Genomic DNA, 24,008 nt, shown 5'->3' with positions numbered 1-24,008 from the left:
GCATTTCTATTGGCTGGCGCGGAAAACTCGTCCAATCAGAGAGCGGTTGACTTGCGACCTCGGATACGCTAACATCACGTGTAATCTCGCGTGAAGTCCCTCATGTGATCACGGAGAAGAGAAACAAGGAGACGACATCAGAAAAATGGCCCCTAAAAACTTTGCCGCAAAGATACAGTGATTTTTCACGGGGAAAACTCCCTCCTAAAGACATGATTCCTGCAGTATCCGGCCCTAGAAACAGACAGACGTGAAGGGGGCGAAATGTCTGGGCCGGTGACGTTAGAACCGTCGGAGCAGCCGGCGATAGAGAGCCGACCTACTGCCAGCTTCCTGAAAACAAAACTGCCAGGAAGACGTGTCAACTTTCCAGCTGACGACGAACTTGTTGCTGGCTCCGCGGAGCCGCCAGACCCCTGGTCCCTGGGTTCGTGTGTTTAGATCTTCATTTTCACGCCTTTTCTGTTCATCTTGAGTGCTAGCATTTTGTGGTGATTTTATCCGATTTTGCTTTTCACCTGTATCTGTAACGTTATTGCATTCACCTCTACACCTGCGCATGTGATTCATGTGGTTTTGAAATGCCATATAATATTATAAAGTTCTCGTCATTTTGAGTACTAGTATACTACTGATTACCGTCTTCACGTCTTTCTGGTCTTTTTTCAGCACTAGTTACTAAGTTAGTATTCCACTGATGAGTGTCTTTTGATTCCATTTGCTTACTAGTAGTTTTACACCTGTGCATGTGACTCATGTGATGTTTGAAGTAATTTAAAAAAAAAATATATATATATATATATATGACATACAGTTCAAACAATGTTTATTTTTAGCACTAAATATATCACTTTAATATGAGTGTCTTTTGGTTGTGGAACACGGTCATATGATTTTAACCCGTTGCCTTTTAAAACACCTGTAACGTTACATGTATCTGCACACCTGTATCGTTATAGTACACCTGCGCATGTGATTGATCTGATGTTTCAAATGCCATGTCATTTTTTCTTCGATATAGTTACATACTGTTCAAGCAACAAGGTTCTTGTTGATAAACAATAAAGTAGTAGGCCTTGTTTTATCACAGTTTATCTGAAATTGTTCATACAATTATGATATTCTATAAAGTCAAACTTCTAACTTTGTAGATTGTTAGATATAACATTAACATCATATGCTGTAACTATTATGCTGCTTGTCAATTTCTTTCATTGGTGAATTGCGATCACAACTGATAAGAAAAATTGATAAAATATAGAATTTCATTTGAAAGGCTGTTTTATCCCCATGACATTTAGTTCAAGCCACATGATTTTGACAATACATGTATAAAGACCTGAACTGCTTCTTGAATGAACATATTGAAAGCATTATATCTGCCATGCACTTTCCACGACATCTACCTCCTATTTCCTGCCCTTACAGCACAATTCTTGGAAATGATTCACTAGATATATCCTTATCTGTACAGCACAATTCTTGGAAATGACTCACTCTGTGTCATTTGATTACTATTGATTTCAAATCAGCTGTTGAAGATTGGAAACATCGTCAGCAAAGAGCAATGTCATATATTTTGTTTAGGGAACTGGGAATTCAATAAAGACCAAGTCATTTGTTTATCCAACCCCCAGTACCTGTACAACACAAGAGTTAATATCAGCACTGTCAGAAATCAAAACATACACCCCTCCCCAGGGTCCAAGCTAATATCACTTCTTCCTGAGCGGAAGAGCTACCTACCATCCAAAATTTGTGACCCTAGCATGTCCATATCATGAGATACTAAAACTGGAAGTTCTGCCGCAGTAGCATAACAAACCGCCGGAGAGCCCCAAACCTACCTATTTCAAGGTCTCATCAAGGCTTAATCAGCTGCCAAGTTTCATGACAATCCATCTAAAGCTACTTGAGTTATCGTGCTAAACCACTATACATGGCACACACACATACATACATACAAACATACACACACACACACATACATACATACATACACACAAATGCCACCAAAAACATACTTTAGCCTTCTGGCAAAGGTATTAGATTTGTTCAAAGAAAATGTCATTTTGTTTAATTTGTTTTCCAACCAGCTGCAACCTGCACCACAGAAGAGCTAGTGTCTGCGTACAGGGACCACTGTCAGAAACTCAACATACAAGTTGCAACCCTTAAGGCTTAAGCTTCCCAAGGGCCCAAGCTAATGTCACTTCTTCCTGAGCACAAGAGCTACCATCTACCGTCCAAAACCTTTGAGTTATTGTGCTTAACAAATAGCACATACACACGCTACCAAAAACCATAAAGACCATGATGTTATATCTTTAAATTTGTTCTCGTGTGGCTCAACGGCAGCGCGCTCAACTCGGAATCAAGAGGTCCTGGGTTCGAGTCCTGACATGCCACCGATCTTTTGCCCTTGGGAAAGGCACTTTACACGACTTTCCCCACTGGACTCAAGTGAAAATGAGTATTGTCTGTCCAGTATACGTTTCTATGTGCGGGACACAACACCAGCAACAGCTGCCTCTGTTCCGCGTGTATTGCATTGTTGCAATTTCAATAAAATAAAATAAAATGAAAATTTGTTCTCCACCCAGCTGCAACCTGCACCACAGAAGAGCTAGTGTCTGCGTACAGGGACCACTGTCAGAAACTGAACATCCGACCTCTCCCACGTGTGCTGCAGCAGCTGGAGGTCAGGAAACAGCTATCACATGTCTCATCAGCTGTTCATGATTGACAGTGTTGCCTTGTTATTTGAGTAGAGTTTGGGAAAGCATGATACACGTACCACTTTGGTATGTAGTAGTACAGTAAATATAATGCACAGTATGCAAATACAAAGTACAAGGAGGTACTCTGAGAAAATAGAGATCTTTCTTAGGCCACACCAATTTAATTTCTTGGTTAACGGATTCGCCGCTTAATTTTTCTCTGATTTGCAAATAAAAATAAAAATTCAGAATCAACTGCAAGATGCTCATATTTTGCCCTGAACAGTTGAAAACTGTCCTTTTCTTGCTACTTGTTACAGTCATCCCATATTTCAATGCAGTGGTATCATTTATAGTTAAAAATTCATTGTTTAAATTTTGAACCAGCCTGGTGTGTTGACTTCGTGTCTCCTATTGTAACCATTTTGGGCCATAATAGGATGCCTAGGCCTGTTTTTATTTTTTTTCGCCCGCCCGCTCCATTATTTTTCTAGAAAAATCCGTTAACCAAGAAATTAAATTGGTGTGGCCTTAGAACTGAGTTTGTAAATGCCTGAACAAGAACATTAAAAGTAATGGAATGGGCCAGAAAAAGGGGTCAGATGTACTGTCAAATATTGCTGTATTGATGACACTTGAAAATTGAATTTCTCAACAAATAATGTACAGTGTATGTGGCCATTCAGATTTTAAGCTATACACTTGTCCACTATATCAGTATACATGTATGTGGCATAACATAACATAATAACGGTCGGATAAGAGGCTATATAGCCTATATGAATCCGCTTCTTAAGCTAAACATTACAAATATTGTAATTGAGTTTGGCATTGAGTCCAAAGCTGAAGAAATTATGAACACAAAGTATGTGCAGGTAGGACTAACTTGTTGATGATACTGATAGTGCAGATTTTTGTGGATATTGACATTTTTTCATAAAATTGTTCTTTTCTTCATACAGGCAATTACAGACTTCACCAAACGGGTGGAATGCTTAAATCTGAAAGGTAATGCAGCAACGACTTGAACTTAGATCTGAACTGTATCATTTTCCACCATACTATATTCAGTAGTGCTGTGTACCGGTTCCCTGGACTGGTTCCGGACTTGTAAACATGTTTAGGTTCAGGTAAAAAAAAAACTAAAAGTCAAGAACCGATTCTGGACTTATTACAAAATAAAAAACATGTCACATACCCCTTTTCTTTCCAAACTAGCTAAAACCTTCCATAGATTGTAAAATCTGTGGTGCAAAATGATGAAAACATTGCCATCGGGCATCGTCAAGTGTTGGCCTCCATGTTATGTGGCCACAGTTTTGCCCATACAACATTGCAAGGTTGCCAACATGCAATTTTGTATATGCCATGGGTTGAGGTCCGGACTTACGAGTCCGGAACTGAACCTAAACCTCTGGACTTGAATCTGGACCTGAACCTAAATGTGGGTTTAGGTACACAGCACCACTTTCTACCATACTATATTATATTCAGTAACCAAAAGCTGCCTTATGGAGCAACTAGATTGATAAGATAATTGATTTCCATATCAGAAATCTCCCAATCTGTTTCCTAAGGTTACTCTGTATTCAATTCTGTTACTCGTATTTCCAAGAAAGGTATTGTATATCTAAACTAATTTCACATGAGCCGGTAATGTCATTACAGCTATGGCAACAGCATACAGTAACACAGTTAGAACTCAGCCCCTTTCTGCAGGGGACGGGTATAACGTGTGGAGAATGAAAATTGTGAAACATGCACTTGAGAAACAACATCATAGAGTAAAGGGGCATTTTCACTAGCCTGGGTGCCATCCTATTTGTATGCCAGGGCTCCCATACTCGCTCCCTAAAAAAATGGGGCTACATTTTCACTAAGCAAACAAATTATTGAGGAGTTAACTTCAGAGTGGAAGCATTAACCACAATGACCAAAAAGATATATTTGCAGTTGCCATTGTGAATTAAGAAAACTGGTCCCAAAGTGCATTGCGAAATGATGACTAATGTCTATTATGTATACTGTACATGATCTTGGCTGGCACCAGATGCGTACAGCCTGTCATGTATCGGGGATAATGATCTTTATTCTCCAGTAATCTGGATTACCTGATACTGTGATGAGCTTTTATGATGAAAGTTTTATTGCAAATTCATGCCCGAAGGCTAATTGCATGAACAGAAGAAACATTTGTATAAAAACAGGTAATAAGTACACATATAACTACTGATAACTATTAAGAGACTACTAGTAGAAAAAACTACTGGGTTTGACTTCTTTTTTGAAGACAGAGGAAGACATATGATAAGGCTAATTTAGTCTGCCACATGGCAATTAATAGATGCAGCATCTGGTAACAATGTTTGTACATGTAATAGGTATAGAAATCTTCCTACTTGAGAGAGCTTGCTTTTTTTTCTCAGACAGATGAAAAGACTTGAAAACATTCTATTTTTAGTATTCCATCATTGAGTCTAGACTGTGTGTAGGTTGAGTATTGCAAGGCTGGCACAGAAAATAAAATAATAACCATTCCCCATCCCAATTACAAAATATTACCTAGTTCTTTATTAGTATAACCATTCCAGATGACAGCGTCAGTAGCCTATGTTATGAGACAGGGAGACAAGTTGTCATATCTGTAATAATAACATTGGCTGGGTATGCTGCAATACCGATTAGGTGCATATTAAAACTTGTCTACATGTATTGTCATCACCATAATCTCCGTAATGGCTATTCAGTGGAATGAAAAGCCCTTCATTAGGAAAGGGTCTGTAGGCAGGTATTGAGGCTGCTGCATGGGGTCAAGAAGGCCAATGAGTTTAACCTTTTAGGATATATAATAGCAATGGGGCACTTCAGTGAGAGAAATACTTTTTTTTCAGTACACACCTATTCTGCAATATTGCAGAATGTCAAAATGTTATTCTGCAATTCAGAAAATTACATTCTGCAAAAATACATTAAATCCTTATGATATTACCTAAAAATTGTATGTTGGCAAACATTTTACATGCAAGTTGAGAAACACATGCATAAAGTCTGTAAAATAAACACAAAACTCTTAAACAATATTATATACTAACGCAATCAAACTAGGGGCCTAGGCAGATTTACTCAGTCTGCAAAATTGCAGGTTAATTTTTCTTCTGCAATATTCAAAATTTTTCTGGTAAATGCAGACTGCAGGTGGGAATTTCTAACACTCCACTTTGTATGTCTTCAGTATGGTTCTGCATGTGATGAAAGCTTGAAAAGATAACATGGTGACTAATTGTCTCTTTGTGCACTCTTACAGGCGAAAGGTTAGATTCCAAAATAGCTGAGACACTAGAAGAAGTTCTGAGGAGAGTTCGATTCGTGAACGTTGACCTGGAACAGACCAGCATGGATGCAGAGGTGGGTTCTTAACTTTCAACATCATCTTAGTTATTTAGGATATCACAAAAAATTGTATGGTCTACCAATGAGAAACATTTAAGAGGGCTGGAAATAACACCTGCATATGCAGGTTAGTGCAGGTAAAATTGGGGCTGTGCAGGTATTTCTGGTGTGCAGTGCAGGTACAGAAAAAAAGAGCTCTGATTCGACTACATAGTTATGAATATAATTACAAGTAACTGTTTAGGAAACATGATACATTACAACCTAGTTTGGATGTGAATTTGACCATTCCAGATAAAATTTCTACATCTTGAAGAAATTGGTTGCAGTAGCCTCTACCATTCTTCAGAAGCGTCCGGAAAGAGGAAAAATTAGCCAAATAGACAGATTACATGCCAGGGGAGTTGGTCTGCTAAAGGTGTACAGTTTGCTGCTCCCAAAGCACTTTCCAGCCGCTTCTGAAGCCTGCTAGAGATGAGGATGCAGTACAGTTGTTCTTTCTTGGCTTTTTATGTATTTATTTCCCCAAGTTTTTCATATCTTAACCAACAACAAAAGACTATATTATTGCTTAAGTCCCCCAACCCATGTATTTTTCAAAGAGTCGGACAATTCATCTCCCACTGCCTCCTGAGAAGAAGTCAAACCCCCTAATAGCATGACAATAATAGTTCAATAGAATAGATTAGAATAGCAGTTACTTTGTTCCTATTACCTGTTTACATATTGCATATTTACTTTTTACCCTGTATGTATACCAACGTTATTAGGTTTAAGTAAAGATAGTAGGCTCGATAAGTATATCGTACACGTAGAAGTTCATGTTAGCAAATAGTCTTATATCACCACATTTTTCTTGTTAATGTCTGTATGCAATTAGCCGGTGTGTTCTCTTCCAGTGTGCAGTTGCCTTGGCGGACATGATCGAGTATTACGAGTCGGCTGTGAAGTTAAACGTAGCCTTCAACAAACACATCAGCATCAGAGGCTGGCAGGCTATGGCTAGGATGGTCAGGAAGGTACGTTTGTTTGTTTGTTTGTTTATTTCTACAGAGGAAACATATTGCCTATAGGCATTTTAGCTAGGTGATCTACAGGGTAGCACATGTCAGTACAGTTTTTTTTCTTCATGCATAGATTGGGCTAAATATCAGAAGAAATTTGTCCAATAATGACATTTACTGTCATTTCTTAGCACACTTTGGTCATACTTTAAGCATACCAAAACAAGTCTTTTTATTTTTCTCATGAATAAACTGCGAGAATCTATGACACAAAACAGGTTGGGCTCTTCCTTCCAATACCATGACAAGCTCCAGTAGACGTTCACATATTGACCGACAACATGCAAGGACCCATTCCCTAAACTACACTGCGCATGTGAGGACTGTTACTGCAGGGCTCGAAATTCATTTCTGGGAATAGGTGGACTGGTGCACCCCAAAAAAAGGGTGCACAAAAAAATAATTTAGGTGCACCATGTAAGATAAAATAAGTAGAATGTCAGCAAAAGGGGTAAAGACAATAGGAGAGAAGGGATGGACTCCATCTTCTCATGCTGTACAATAGATACAGTGGGCAGTTAGTAACAACTCACTGCCCCTATGACCTCAAAAAGAGCTATGTCTTACCATTTTACACCTTTCCAGACACAGTGCCTTGAGTACCCTTATAGTTATACAACACAGGTCCTTTCTTAAGATCCAGTGGACTAACAACCCACTGTCCCTACAGCCTCAAAAGGAGCTATGTCTTACGATTTTGCATCTTTACTGTCAGACACAGTGCCTTGAGTACCTGGATGCCCGTAGCACCCTTATACAACACGGTATCATTCTTTAGATACAGGAAGCTTTGCATAATGACAATTATTAAGCTGAGATTTTGAGCTATCTTTTATCTCCCTGGTACAGACACAGTGCCTTGAGTACCTGGATGCCCATAGCACAAAAAGAGCTATATGTCTTACGATTTTGCGTCTTTCCTGTCAGACACAGTGCCTTGAGTACCCTTATACAACACAGGTCCTTTCTTAAGGGGGCACACCCCAGTTTATTTGGCGTCTCTATTCGAAGCTGCATACCCTCAAATCTAGCGACCGTCTCTGGCGTGGAATAATTCGGAAGGAGAATAACTGTATATGGGACGAAAGGATATCTCTTCAGCTACAAGACCAGCTGAGTTTGGTTTCTTCAACCTTTTTAAGTTTGGTAAAATCAACGGAAAAAACATTATTTTCACTCCAAAATTAATGCCCCAAATTGCGAATTTTCGCGTAGGATAATCCCATAGAAAAAAATTTTCCGGCAGAAATGACTGATGCTGGCAGAAAGACCCAAGCCTTGACTATACCCGAGTAGATTATAAAGAAAATTCTAGTACTGTAATTTTCTAAACAGTCCACGGCGCGAGGGGTTGCAAATCCACCCCTACGAAGCCGCAGAGCGAAATCTAGGTCAAACGGGCGGATTACACTTGGCGCGCAAGGATACCCGGAAGTAAGGTTCGGAGCCAAAAGAAATTTTCACCCCAAAATCACCATTTCTTACACTCTTCAGCCATGTTAATGTTTAATGATACTTCGTGGCAGTTTATGAGAAATGTCACCTCAAACTTGGACCCTCAAAACCCTTCCGTCACTTTTTTACAACGGACTATCACGGACCCCGGTCGCGCAAGAACTGGGGTGTGCACCGTTAAGATCCAGTGGCCCCTACAGCCTCAAAAAGAGCTATGGGACTGTCTTTTTAGCAGTGATAATCAGTCTTACCATTTTCCACCTTTCCAGACACAGTGCCTTGAGTACCTGGATGCCCGTAGCACCCTTATACAACACGGTATCATTCTTAAGATACAGGAAGCTGTACATAATGACAATTATTAAGCTGAGATTTTGAGCTATCTTTTATCTCTCTGGTACAGACACAGTGCCTTGAGTACCTGGATGCCAGGAGCACCCTCATCACGGAGCAGACAGCGCCCCACCTCAGCCGGGCCCTGCGGATGGGCAGCAGGATACACACCTTACACCTGGAGTGCACCAACCTCAGCGGGAGGCCCCTGTTCCTCCTCAGTAAGTGTCCAAAAATGTAGCTCATCGGGGCTCAAAATATCACCTGTTCCTCCTCAGTAAGACTTAGTGTCAAAAAAATGTAGCTTATCGGGGCTCAAAATATCACCTGTTCCTCCTCAGTAAGTGTCAAAAAATGTAGCTCATCGGGGCTCAAAATATCATCTGTTGCTCCTCAGTAAGTGTTAGGTTAGGCGTGTACCTTCAAAGGGGGTGTTAGACCGGCTATACAGATACAGATACAGAATCATCCCAGCAAAATCTTTCTTCAATGGTAAGTACCTGAGCTGATAAATTGTGCAATGATATGTTCATTTTCATATCTTAGGCCACACCAATTTAATTTCTTGGTTAACGGATTCGCCGCTTCATTTTTTTCTGATTTGCAAATAAAAATAAAAATCCAGAATCAACTGCAAAATGCTCATATTTTGTCCTGTACAGTTGAAAACAGTCCTTTTCATCCTAGTTGTTACAGTTATTCCATCTTTCAATGCAGTGGTATCATTAAAAGTTCAAAATTCATTGTTTAAATTTTGAACCAGCCTGGTGTGTTGACTTCATGGCTCCTATCGTACCATTTGGGGCCATAGTACGATGCCTAGGCCTGTTTTAATTTTTTTTATTTTTCGCCCGCCCGCTCCATTATTTTTCTAGAAAAATCCGTTAACCAAGAAATTAAATTGGTGTGGCCTTAAGTCAGGTGGTGTCTAATTTACAGCCTACAGAAGTAAGAGATTTAAGCTGAGCCAAAACGCCTAGCAATCAAAAGGAAAATGCATACAAACACAACATGGTCAACATGGCTCCTTTTCAGTGGCCAAAGTCCGAACTATAATACCCCTCAAGACTTCATAACTTTGTGTTCAACTTCCAATAGATATGTCCAAACCAGCAAACACTTCTTTATTTTTCTAAGCTCTTATTGAAGGATATAAATGTTATATAGAAACAACTCCGTCAACAACAGGCCCATATTCATGCAACATTTGAAGTTGTGTGTTTATGTTGGAGTGACGTCTGTGGTGTTGCCACTACTGTGGTAAGAGGTTTGTGCTCTGACCCAGAACCACACCAAACGCCAGTCACTATTACTGACAGGGCTCCAAATACTGGGTACATTTGCACCTCAGTGCACCCAAAGTTGGAGCTGTGCACCCATTTTTTTTTTCTGTGGGTGCATTTTTGTAGGTATTTTTGTACATATTAAATTTTTATTAGTATATATACAGGATATTCTTAGCCTACAACTGTCAGAAAAATAATGAAATCTTTGTTGCATTACCAGTTTAATTACAGTCAAAACTGCATCCAACAACCACTCAAGGGACCAAGGAAATATGGTTGGTGATTGGAGTTGGTTGTTGGATAAAACTGGGTTGGTTGGCTGATAATAATACTCATAACGGGCTACATGTGTATGTATTATTATTCACTAGTAATCACTGCATCTGTATTTCTTATCTAGAAACCATAATGATGAAGCACACAAGTTTTCACCTGCAAAATGCATGTTTAATTCAATTGAGCAAAGTACATTATGTAACAAGTATGCTGAATTGTTGTCTTCTACAATTATTACATGTAGAATAGCTGTTACTCAAGAGTCAAGTCAAAATGAACATGTACAAGCTTCCAATGAATGCTTCCAATGTAGGTTTTCTCTTCGGTGACGACGTGTTGAAAGCCATTGCCATGCTAGTCTATGGACAACTGACAATATTGCACAAAAAAATACACGTTCAATGTTTTATTTAAGAATCTTGTCGACCGGTCAGACCGGCTCACTTCCTGGTCCCTCAGCCGTATCCGGTAGCAAGGTACACGTGTATCAAGAATTTTTGAAATAGCCGCTGAACAGATTACCGCTGTCAATCAAATTTGTCGTTGAATGGAGTGTGAATGCCCCCTGCGGCCCAAAACAAAGTGGCCGCTGGTTGCGGCCGGCAGTTGGTTGTTTAATAGAGCACAATTACTATGCAAAATAGGACGGGACTGTCCCATTGTGGTCGTTGATTGGGGTTGGTTGGTGGATAGGGTTGGTTGGATGGACAGTTTTGACTGTATTTAAATTATTAGCTTTAACTCCCATTTCAGATTCAAGCTCATAAGAGGAGCAGTTACTGTAAGAATTGGCTTTCATTTTATATGGTGCACCCAAAAAAATTTGTGCACCAAATTTTTTAGGTTGGGTGCACCAGTGCACTTATTCCCAAAAATGAATTTCGAGCCCTGTAACTGGCATTGGGCTTCTGACATCCGTGGCAGGGCTGAACCTTAAGAATGCTAGCGAGCACATTGTCACCTGTCAAACCACCCTTGACAAACCACCCATGCCTTCAAAACACCAAGCCTACAGCACACTGTTTATGCATCACATTGTTCGCTGGCACCTGGCCATTGTTGAGCTCAGCTACAACTACTCCAACAGTGTTTTCGCCAGGCGACCGTCCAGCCGTCCTTTGACGCTCTCTTCCCGCTGGGGACGGCCTGAGCCAGAAAGGAGACCGTCCTTTATCAACAATTATTTGCCTCTCAAAATGCGGGAAATAGCCTTTAGGACCACTGTAGTAAGCTCGCCGCTCCGCCCTCCATGGGACGGCCTTCGGGCGTTGGTCTGGCGGAAACACTGTACTCCAACCAACAGCACAAATGCATTAACCTTTGCTACTCCTGTAGTCCTTAGAATAAATAGTCTGCCTCTTCAAAATTCAAACACAAACTTGATTTAAGTAAGCTTAGATTTTCATGATTGCTTATCTTGCAACTAGTACCCTCCATGTGTACAATTAAACCTGTTAAACATGGGACGAGATAAAGAGATCTTCTATGGCATCCTAAGACAGGAGACTTTAAAAAAACTTTCACAGACTGTGAAAAGGTGAGCGCTATGGCCAAATGGCTACCTTGAAGAGGTGGCCTCTTGGGCAGTTTTGACTTTTGTTTAAAGCTATCTGGTAAGACTTGTCCATTCCTTTTTCCCATTGTGTCAGCCTTGAAAGTGAAGTTGCAGTGAAAGAATTATCCCTGGCAAATTCTGTCTGTATCTGTATGTTTATAGCTGTTTGGCAGCTTTGAAGGTACACGTGGAACAGCAACTTACATTACAATGAACAACAGTTACATTACACTGAACAACCTGTCACGTGAGACGGCCCCTCTCCACCAGCGTTCTACTCAACGGGTCCCCAGGCAATGACATTACATTAAACAAAAGCCTTTCACACGCCTTCCACACCTACATCACTTCAACAAACTGTTTCTAGGCACTTACAGCTGTTCCTCCTAGCCTTGTTATTTAGTACCAATTTTCTCTTATGAGGTAGTCTTTTTTTTTCTGGACCTCTGACCTCCAAATGCGTTATTTTTACTATTTATATATATATATGTACTTAATTAATTAGACTGATATAATTTTTACTATTTATATATATATGTACTTAATTAATTAGACTGATATAGGTTAAGTCTTTATGATTGTTCTTGTATTTCTTGTATTGAAATTATGTGCCCTATGTGTTTTGTCCTTATATGTTGACCCTCTAATATCAGCTTTGCTGCCTTGAGAGTCAGTGTAATGTCTTGTTGCATTTTTCAATAAATAAATAAATCTGTCACCCCCAACCTTTGCATTTTTTTACGATACCTCTATTACGATACCTCTGAATGTCTTGTCCATTTTTATTATTCTCTACAGTGTCAGCCTTAAAAGTGAACGTTGCCGTGAAAGAGTTATATGATGATTTTGTCTGTATCTCTATCAGTATAGCTGACATGCCAGCTCTGAAGGTACATGGTACAAAGGCAGCCGGTTACATTAGTGAGGATCTAGTGAGGATACCCCAGTTGACTGTATGTCCCACAGAAGAACCTTCCTCCTGGCCACCGTAAAGCTCTGGAACTCTGCCATAAAACATTGTAACTCTTAGGCCACACCAATTTAATTTCTTGGTTAACGGATTTTTCTAGACAAATAATGGAGCAGGCGGGCGGAAAAAAAATAAAAATAAAAACAGGCCTAGGCATCCTATTATGGCCCAAAATGGTACCATAGGAGCCATGAAGTCAACACACCAGGCTGGTTCAAAATTTAAACAATGAATTTTGAACTATTAATGATACTACTGCATTGAAAGATGGAATGACTGTAACAAGTAGTAAGAAAAGGACTGTTTTCAACTGTTCAGGGCAAAATATGAGCATTTTGCAGTTGATTCTGAATTTTTATTTTTATTTGCAAATCAGAAAAAAATGAAGCGGCGAATCCGTTAACCAAGAAATTAAATTGGTGTGGCAGGGACAGGCACAAATTTAAGTCCTGTGTCAGCCACCATATCAGTGCTATTGCCAGCATCCATTGAGACAGGTGCTAATCTGTGTTGGCATCATGCATAGACAAAAGGAAGTGACTTGGCCATTCTTTTTCTTTTTTTCTCCACAGTGTCAGCCCTAAAAGTGAACGTTGCCGTGAAAGAGTTGTTCCTGGCCGACAACCGGCTGGGAGTGCCCGACGCGCAGCAGATCGGCCAGATGCTGAAGCAGAACAACACTGTCCAACTTCTGGATCTCAGGAACAACCAGATTCAGGTGGGGAAAAGAGAAACGTTTTTGGTTACTACCGGTAGTAGATTCTTTCATCAGTGACAAGTTATTTGAAGGGTGAGAGTACTAACCTCTCAGTAAGTGTCAAACCACCTGGAACCACCGTCACCATGGCAATGTATGTTTTCATTACCAGTCTTGTTGCTTTTCCTTTAGGACACGGGGCTGGTGCACATCTGTGAGGGTTTGGGTGAACAGGAGAGAGGCATCGTCACCCTGGTCCTGTGGAGCAACCACATCACACAGCTGGGGGCAGAGTACCTAAGGGAGACACTGGTAAGTTCACCTTCTTCTTCTCCTTGATGCCCAACATCATGGTAATGATTGCTCTGGCATGTTAGAGTGCGCTGGTGCCGTCAATGTTCATACTCCCGCTCCCGTTTGGTGGAAGAAATAGTAACTGAGTAAAGAGACTCTTTTTACACAACCAAGTCTTTTATTTCTTTTATTCAGCCGACGTTTCGGTGACCTTCCTTTCACCTTTCTCAGGACAATTCTGACATCGCATTGCAGCACAGGTGTCACTGCTGTAGATGCATTCCCAAACGTCGGCTGAATAAAAGACTTGGTTACAAATACAGACTCAAATACAGATACAGATATACTAAGGGTACTAGAGAAGTAACATTTGCAAAGCAAATGCATAATGTTTACCTTTGGACATGGTCTGCCTTGTTAATTTTTACTCAAACACATTCACATACATGTACTGCGAGTATATGGTGACAGGAGTAAAGGAGACCATGAAATTGCAACATTATGTAACCCAACACCAGTCACCATGGTGACAGACGTCAACAAATCATGTTATTGGCCAGGTCAGAGGTTAGTGTTTGGAACAGAAGAGGAAGAAACTGAGTAAAAACAATATGTTTTCCTTCGGTAAACATAATTAATAATACAGGAAGTGTTTATTGGGTATCATGACTGAAAATATCAAATCCTGTCCAGCCTGTGCTGAACTACCTGGAGACCCTGAACATGGGACACAACCCCAAAGGGCAGTTATACCGGCTATACAGATACAGATGCAGATATACAAAGAGTGTAATTTAACATAACTAACTTCTTAATTGTTTAAAGTTAAAACTTTTGGTCCAACACAAAAAATTCTCTCACCTAGAGCTTTCGACCAGTCACTCTGGTCTTCCTCAGTAGACTGACCGAGTGAGGCTTGTCACGTGGCTTTTTTAAAGTGTGACGTCAACAAAGAAGCCACGACACAAGCTTCACTGGGTCAGTCTACTGAGGAAGACCAGAGTGACTGGTCGAAAGCTCTAGGTGAGAGAATTTTTTGTGTTGGACCAAAAGTTTTAACTTTAAACATGTAACTACCAACACAGATGAACGTTCATGATAACTTCTTAATTGGTAACTTATTGTTGTACAGCCTGTGCTGAACTACCTGGAGACCCTGAACATGGGACACAACCCGATCGGGAACGAGGGAGTACTGAGCATGAAGGAAGGGCTGCTCATGAACCAATCACTTCTCAGACTGGGGCTGGTGGACACCAAGATGACCTGTGAAGGTGAGAAGGTTATACATTCCAACATTTCATGACGAAACACGTGATGGCACAATCAAGTTATATCAACTTATTTTATGCCGCCACCAACGCAGAGGACGAAGGACAAGACAATACTCATTTCCAAAATCATATCCAGTTGCTTGAGTAACTGCTTTTTGGTGTATCGTATTACCTGGATGTCTAACCTTCATCGAAATACTCATTTTCACTTGAGTTAATTGAGAAAAGTCGTGTAAAGTGCCTTTCCCAAGGGCACAAGATTGGTGGCATGTCAGGACTCAAACCCGGGACCTCTTGGTTCCGAGAAAAAAGTGGTTGGTCTGATAACATTGTGACAGTCACTGTCTTTCCTTCACCCTTTAGGTGCCATTGCCTTGGCAGAGTTCCTGTCGATAAACCCGCGGATCGTGAGGCTGGACCTCAAAGAGAACAATGTCAAAATGGCGGGACTGTCGTGTGTTCATGCTGATAAACTTTATTCCGACACAAAGGGTACACAAGGATGAACTATTAATGTAAAGTAAAACATGACGACAATTTAATTCTGCCTTCCTCCACTTTAGGTGCCATTGCCTTGGCAGAGTTCCTGTCTATCAACCTGCGTATCGTGAGGTCTCCAACCTCTTGGATATTAGCCTTACAGTCCTCATCATAGCTGCTCTGTGTGTCCGTGCACATGGCTGACTGGCTGCAGGCTACTTGTATTTGACTCCCCCTCTTCTGTTTAATGATGTCATGATAACATTCTAATTCTGCCTTCCTCCACTTTAGGTGCCATTGCCTTGGCAGAGTTCCTGTCTATAAACCCGCGAATCGTGAGGCTGGACCTCCGAGAGAACGACATCAGGACAGCAGGACTCATGGCGCTGCAGCTGGCACACAAGGTCAACCTCTCCCTCACCAGGCTGGATCTGGACAAGGAACCAAAGAAGGAATCGGTCAGGAAACATACATTTTTTTTTAAAACCGAATTTAACATCATTTTTCCCCAACCGGGGGTTAGACGTGCTTGCACCAAGTACAAGTCTTTTTTGAAGCAGGATTTTTACGGCTGGATGCTCTTCCTAACGCCAACCCAAACCCTAGTAGGGCCTGGGATCCCTCTAACATGTTGTTTGTAAAACGATCAGATATTACATGCTGTAGTGAAAAGATGTCACACTCTATAGTGACCCACCAGGCTGGATCTGGACAAGGAACCAAGGAAGGAATCGGTCAGGAAACAGACTTATCACCATTATAATGATACATTTTGTAGGACAGTATTATACAAAATCTTTAAAAAAGCAAATTTCTGTGCAGAAATCTGTACGGGGTGCAGAATTTTGTGCAGAAATAACCTGATCCCTAGGGAACTATCACTGTTATCTACATAGTTGTTGTCATCTTCTATGTCACAATATGGAATGTCAATTGTCCAGGACAAGCTATGCTTGAAAAGTGAGAGGTAGTCCGGAATTAGAGTATCTGTCCGGAATTTTAGTGTCGCGTGTTAATGTTGTTTGTAAAAAGATCAGATATTACATGATTCTGTAGTGAAAAGATGTCACACTCTGTAGTGACCCACCAGGCTGGATCTGGACAAGGAACCAAAGACTAAGGAATCGGTCAGGAAACAGACAATATGCAGCAACCATTAAACTGTAATTTCCAACACAAGAAAATGGACTCACCCAAATTTTCGACTGTACAACTCCAGTCTTTGTCAAGGAATGAACAATCCAATTTCTTGTGTTGGAAATTACAGTTTAAATCTTGCTGCATAATGTCTTCTACCAACACAGATGAACTATCAAGATAGGAAAAAGACATGTTGTTTGTAAAACCATCAGATATTACATGATTCTGTAGTGAAAAGATGTCACACTCTGTAGTGACCCACCAGGCTGGATCTGGACAAGGAACCAAGGAAGGAATCGGTCAGGAAACAGACTTATCACCATTATAATGATACATTTTGTAGGACAGTATTATACAAAATCTTTAAAAAAGCAGATTTCTGTGCAGAAATCTGTACGGGGTGCAGAATTTTGTGCAGAAATAACCTGATCCCTAGGGAACTATCACTGTTATCTACATAGTTGTTGTCATCTTCTATGTCACAATATGGAATGTCAATTGTCCAGGACAAGCTATGCTTGAAAAGTGAGAGGTAGTCCGGAATTAGAGTATCTGTCCGGAATTTTTGTGTCGCATGTTAATGTTGTTTGAAAAAGATCAGATATTACATGATTCTGTAGTGAAAAGATGTCACACTCTGTATATAGTGATTCACCAGGCTGGATCTGGACAAGGAACCAAAGAAGGAATCGGTCAGGAAACAGTTTGTTGTTTCTGAAAATAACTATTATGTGCCCTAGTTGTCAAAACGTTTTGTTGTGGGTCACCACTTCTTCTCAACATGCACCTCCTTGGCAACTGATAAAATGTACAAAACGTTTACTTAGTGATATACACAAGAAAAACAGTTAAAAGTCATCTTCGTTAGGGCTATTGTGATGAAGACAACAGACGGTCATCAAAATGTCAGCTCTTGTTAAAGAAGCTATTGTGAATAAAGAACTTTGCTATTCAATCATTCAACAACCTGATGAAATATTATTCACGAAATTAGGCCACACCAATTTAATTTGTTGGTTCTCGGATTTTTTCAGAAAAAATATGAAGCGACAGGGCAAAAAGAAATAGAAATAAAAACAGGTCTAGGCATCCCATTATAGGCTTAAAATTAGTTAAATGCTACGGAATGAGCCATGAAGTCAGCACAAAAGGCTGGGTTAAAATTTAAACATTGAATTTTGAACTTTTCATCAAACCACTGCAATGATAGATGGGAAAACTGTAAAAACTAGGACGAAAAGTACTTTCCTCAACTGTTGGGGGCAAAATATGAGCATTTTTCAGTTGATTCAGGACCAGAATCCAAATTTTTTTTTTTGGGGGCAAATCAGAAAAGAACGAAGAGGCGGATCCGAGAACCAACAAATTAAATTGGTGTGGCCTTAGTGTAGATAATCACACATGTATCAATCCATATGTACTTACATGTAGATGAAGGACTATGCAGAGACCCAGAAACAGCTGTTGTCAGCCATCCAGGGCTTCAGTAAGAGGAACAAGGAGAGAGCCAGGGAGGACAGGAAGGCAGAGCAACAGGAGGAGGTACGGGTTTGTTTGTTTGTTTGTTTGTTTGTTTGTTTGTTTGTCTGTCTGTCTGTCTGTCTGTCTGTTTGTTTGTTTGTTTGTGAATGAATGAGGGCTTCAGTAAGAGGAACAAGGAGAGAGCCCGGGAGGACAGGAAGGCAGAACAACAGGAGGAGGTACGGGCTGTCTGTCTGTTTGTTTGTTTGTTTGTTTGTTTGTTTGTTTATGAATGAATGACGGCTTCAGTAAGAGGAACAAGGAGAGAGCCCGGGAGGACAGGAAGGCAGAACAACAGGAGGAGGTACGGGCTGTTTGTTTGTTTGTTTGTTTGTCTGTTTGTTTGTTTGTTTGTTTGTTTGTTTGTGAATAAATGAGGGCTTCAGTAAGAGGAACAAGGAGAGAGCCAGGGAGGACAGGAAGGCAGAACAACAGGAGGAGGTACTGTTTGCATTTTTTGTTGTGTCCAGTGGTTAGCGACCCTGCCTTTGGACCAAGAGGTTGGGAGTTAGAATCCAGGCTGTTTACCATGTTTGTATTTATTCATTTTTTTTATTGTTGTATTGGCCTTGTCAGCCACCAGAAGCTTGCAACAGAAGTGGGAAGGGCCTCTGAAATCTTCGACAAAGAAGCCAGGCGGAGATTTAGTTATTGTCACTTACCCAACATGCACACTACTGTAAAGGGTCGCTGTCCTTAGCATGAGACAGTAAGCTATGGTTCACTGTTCTTTGTCATTATCGAGAACAGCTTGGGAAATTTCCCTGGTACATTTGTACAATGAAGCAGTAAATACTATACATAGTGTCTGTCTTCTCTGTCAGGACCAGTGGAAGAGTAGCTCTTCAGTGAGCTAAAACTGGATCAAGATCACTTCCATTTTTTTCTTTTCACTCTCAAAGGTGGAGGTTGCACAGGAAGCCCAAGAGGAAGGGCCTGCAAGGATCCAGAGTGTCAACCAATCAGCAGACAGCAGACAAGCTGGGGACCATAGTGTCAACCAATCAGCAGAAGTCAAACATGCAGGGGACCAGAGTGCCAACCAATCAGCAGATCTAGACAGAAGACAAGCAGGGGACCAAAGTGTCAACCAATCAGCAAGAAGCAGACATGAGGTGTTGAACCCAGGAGAGGTCGTTGACCCTGATGCCGTGAGAGAAAACAGTCAGGCTGGCACAGAGACAGTAGGGCCTAGTACGCTGGAGAATAAAGTAGTTCCACAACAGAGACTAGATACAGCAAGCGATGGTGCAAACGAAACAAACTCACATAAAGAAAACGCTACTTCCAGCAGTTTGCAACAACAGGGAGATTCCGAGAGTATCGCTACAAAGGAAGTCACCGTAGCATGGACGGACTCTAGTCCTGTGAGTATCCTCAAAGCCAAAACCAAAGTGCCTAATGACTGTTCAGTCCCTTCTAGTGATTCCGGTAAACTCGTACCAAGTCCTACTGACACCCCTGGTGACACTTCACCCATGCGTACATCCCCAGACGAAGTGGCTTTGTCCGGCGGTGTAGAACTAGAAGCGCGCAATCCCGATAAGTTGGACAACGCAAACTGTGGAAAACTGATGATCTCTAGTAGCCAAGCCCCTGTGTCGTCGGGGGACGCCATCAACAACAATTTCTCAGGAGTTTCCTTACCGAACGGGAGTCTGACGGACTTCGAAGCAGCGCTGATTTCAGAACCAAGGACAAACCCACGGGACATTCCAACAGTCGGAGATGCAAACATCAACACTTCAGGTACTAATGTTGAAGAGGTGCATTTGTCACGTATAGATACAGTTACTAGAGAATTCTTTCATGCAGTGACAAGTTTTTGAAGGGTAAGAGTACTAACCTCCAAATTTTTGATGACTATCAGTCCATCTTGTTCATGGAGTGGTGGCAAGATGAACTGATAGTCATGGAAAATTTGGAGGTTAGTACTCTTACCCTGGCTTCAAAAACTTGTCACTGCTGAAAGAATTCTCCAGTACCTTCAGGTACTAAATTTTGAGTGTTGAACATAACCTGGATAAAGCATCTTAGAGCTGCTGTTGTTTTTATGTAATACCTTTGCAGAAGAAAAACATTGTTTTTGCTCTGTTTCTTCTTCTCCAAACACTTCAGGTACTAAATTTTGAGTGTTGAACATAACCTATAAAAATCTTCTTAGAGCTGCTGTTGTTTTTATATTTATCTTTGCAGAAGAAAAACATTGTTTTTGCTCAGTTTCTTCTTCTTCTCCAAACAAAAAAGGTCAAAGACCTGGACCATGTGAAAGCAAACATTATGCATTTGCTTTGAAGATGTCACCTTCCTAGTTGCAGTGTTCTAAACATCTACTTGTGTCTGTACAGAGTTGAGTAGTTCACCCGATGACTTTGAGAAAGAACTGGACCAAATTCTGGCCAACGTCACCGCTGGAAAAGGCCTCGACCCTCTTCCTGGTAAGGATACTCCACTGATCATCTTAAGCTAAGGCCACACCAATTTAATTCCTTGGTTAACGGATTCGCCCGCTTCATTTTTTTCTGATTTGCAAATAAAAATAAAAATTCAGAATCAACTGCAAAATGCTCATATTTTGCCCTGAACAGTTGAAAACAGTCCTTTTCTTCCTAGTTGTTACAGTCATTCCATCTTTCAATGCAGTGGTATCATTAAAAGTTCAAAATTCATTGTTTAAAGTTTGAACCAGCCTGGTATGTTGACTTCATGGCTCCTATCGTACCATTTTGGGCCATGATGCCTAGGCCTGTTTTTATTTTTATTTTTTTCGCCTGCCCGCTCCATTTTTTTTCTTCAAAAATCCGTTAACCAAGAAATCAAATTGGTGTGGCCTAAATATGTAATATGTTACATAATTTTGATGACTGTGAAAACTATATTCTATATGTATATCAGGGTGTAGGACATGCATATGAATCATCTGTGAGGACAGTGCAGAACTAACACAGCGACTAATTTCTAGAAGCACAGCACAGACTTAAACTTTTACTGCCAAGTTGCTCTTGAGTATTGTAGCTAGTATGTGTTACTGGTATTTTTAGTACAAATGTACAGTTCTTAACTGTTTGTGTTACCAAGTTGTATTCTTCAGGAAGATTTTGTAAAATGTGTGTTGTAAAGGCTGTGTGAATAAGGTCATGTGTCTGTAACCGTAACTCTTCGCTAGTGTACATTCGGAAGTGATTGCTCATTAATTATCCTGATGAAGGCGACAGCGGTCGTTGAAAATTTCATCTCTGTGTAACCCTTGACCTTGGTGTTGGAATAGAGTTCAACATTTTAGTATGATTACTACCAACACAGATGAACTTTCATGATAATTGTGCTTTTCGTGCTTTATGATTCATGATTTTTGTGCTTTATAATGTCATGTAGTTTTGTTGGGGTTACCCCCCCAGGAATCTTTGAAAAACGCCAATAGCCAACATGCATTTCCTGGTTAAATAAATAAACAAACAAACAAACTTTTCTGTTAACAGGAGATGGAGTAAACCTGGAGAGTCTGGATGACATTTTTGAAGAGGAACTCACAGCCTGACGGTCACCTTATACCATTTAAAAGTCGTACCACCATTAATCAAGCATGTCGGCAGAACGTACTGCACCTGCACAAAAATGTAATGTATCGTGCATAGCATTTCGTCAGAATGTCTCACATAAGGTCGTATTCGCACATATAAGGTTAATATTCCGTCTGTAGTTTTCAAATGTTAAGTCGGAAAAGATATCGTCTGCAACAGGCAAAATTCTGATGCAACGTTGACCACACATCCAACGAAAACCGTGAAAAAACAGGGTTTCACGCAGGCACAGTACATTCTGCCGACATGCTCATTTATTGTCTATTACTGCTTATTTGTTTTTCATGTTGAAATTGTACACATTCTGTAAAGATGACTTAAGAACAAGATTATTGAAATGGCTTAGCAAATATGGATTACCTGTGTCTGTTAATCTGACGAATTAAAAGCTTTCTGCAATTGTGTTACTTACACAAGATTATGGCTATCAAGTAGTGTCTTAGCAATTAGACTCTAACCAGGAAGGGTTATGGATGGGGATGTAAAAAAAAGTCCTTTATTTAGTTATGACAATATTCTGATGCCAATTCTTTTTCTTTTAAACCATGATGCATCCTTTTTGCAACTTTCAAAGAACCCTCTCGTAACCCTCCCTGGTTGTGATCTTATGCTTTTTCCATGGTACTGATTTAAAGCAAATTTTCATACAGATGGAAGCTACATGTAGATAGAATTATATTGAGTAGAGTTTGAATAGGAATGATGGAATCTCTACCTGTAGCATTCATCTTTAATGCATCTGCTTCTATCACTCAAGATGTTACATTTTCAGTAGCAGTTAAACTTGTCTGTAGTGTCTGATAAGCAAACATTAAGAAGTATCCAACCTACAAATTATTAGTGATGATCTACACGAGACCAAAGTTAGGGAGGCATGTAGCGCCCTCCGTATCTAACCCGGTATCCAGTCTTTCGTGGTTGGGCGGGTTTTCTTCGGGGCTGCAGGAGCTCTACCCTGCTCACCCGAGCTAGGTTCCCTCAGTAGGTTTTTTACGGTAGGAGTTTGATTAGGCCTACTCCCAGAGTATACCGGGGCGGCCTGTTTTACTGGGCGGGGGGAAACTACATGTATTAGAGCCCTGAAAGTACTCATGACACAAAAAAAAAGTCTGTGAAATACATACAAATATCGGAAGTGTACATACAATATAGTCACTTGAAGTTTGTTCCAATCATGATGACTGAGAAACTGAGCTTGTACGGCCTTCTAAAAGTGGGTTTTTGGAGACTCTCTAGCAAGCTTCCCAATTGCCCACTTCAGGCATCTCTATTTGCATCTCTATGTTTTATTTTTGCATTTCTGTGCTTTTTCCTGAGCTGACATCACTGGATGACGTCAGCTCAGGAAAAAATACAGACATGCAAAAATAAAATGTAGGGATCAAATGCAAATCACCTGCCATTACTAGCTTGTGCTGACTTTTCCAAGGTAGGGCGTTAGAATTTTGAATGTAACAAGAGAACCGTGCATATTTATTGTAAATGTGTCTGTTAGCCAGGTAATACTAGTTATGTCAATTACAATCAGCTAAGGTCATTTTTTTGGTGTCATGAGCACTTGAAGACACAGCCTGCCCCAACTACTATGCCCCAACCACGATAGACTGGATACCAGGTTATCCACATCAGGAAAATCTTGATTGTTCCCTCAGGTTGTAGAATGACCCTGGTGCAAACATTCTCAACTCAAGATAGCACGATGCATTTTTGTAGCACAACAAGTATTTTTCTTACCTCCTAGAATAATGTACGAATCAAGTCTAGATGAGGAAAATGTATTTAAGGACCATAGACTTTGTAAAAAAAAAAGGAATCTTAGCATTCAGCTGCAACTCTTTCTAGAAATTGTGGTGAAAAATGCCAAATGCAGTCCTCTCTACTGTTACATACATGTATATCTTGTAACAAGATATTATTATTATTGCACAATTACAGTACAATAATTAAACAGTGATATAAGTGGAAGTGCCTA

At 40.4% G+C, this 24,008-nt stretch overlaps 1 protein-coding gene across 2 annotated transcripts; it reads left to right on the top strand.

Moving 5' to 3' along the window:
* The first annotated feature begins 46 nt into the window (after positions 1-46).
* LOC109487940 (protein phosphatase 1 regulatory subunit 37-like) lies at positions 47-23,163 on the top strand. 2 transcript variants are annotated; one of them, XM_019792042.1, is made up of 15 exons: positions 47-427; positions 2,097-2,158; positions 2,666-2,701; positions 3,683-3,728; positions 6,025-6,125; positions 7,010-7,129; positions 9,033-9,183; positions 13,622-13,767; positions 13,939-14,058; positions 15,173-15,314; positions 16,086-16,252; positions 18,366-18,476; positions 19,358-20,204; positions 20,804-20,893; positions 21,935-23,163. In XM_019792042.1, exons 1-15 carry the CDS (start codon positions 265-267, stop codon positions 21,991-21,993), a joined length of 2,361 nt encoding a protein of 786 aa, XP_019647601.1. In that variant the 5' UTR covers positions 47-264; the 3' UTR covers positions 21,994-23,163. The 2 variants fall into 2 exon arrangements, with proteins under 2 accessions (XP_019647601.1, XP_019647600.1); XM_019792041.1 differs by lacking the exon at positions 2,097-2,158 and having other exon boundaries at positions 2,604-2,701.
* Positions 23,164-24,008: the final 845 nt, after the last annotated feature.

Source organism: Branchiostoma belcheri, unplaced genomic scaffold (genome assembly GCF_001625305.1).
Source record: "Branchiostoma belcheri isolate BF01 breed outbred unplaced genomic scaffold, Haploidv18h27 scaffold90, whole genome shotgun sequence".
Taxonomy (NCBI): Eukaryota; Metazoa; Chordata; class Leptocardii; order Amphioxiformes; family Branchiostomatidae; genus Branchiostoma; species Branchiostoma belcheri.
Note: the sequence above shows the minus strand (reverse complement) of the source record. Positions and strands in the feature narration are given on the sequence as shown.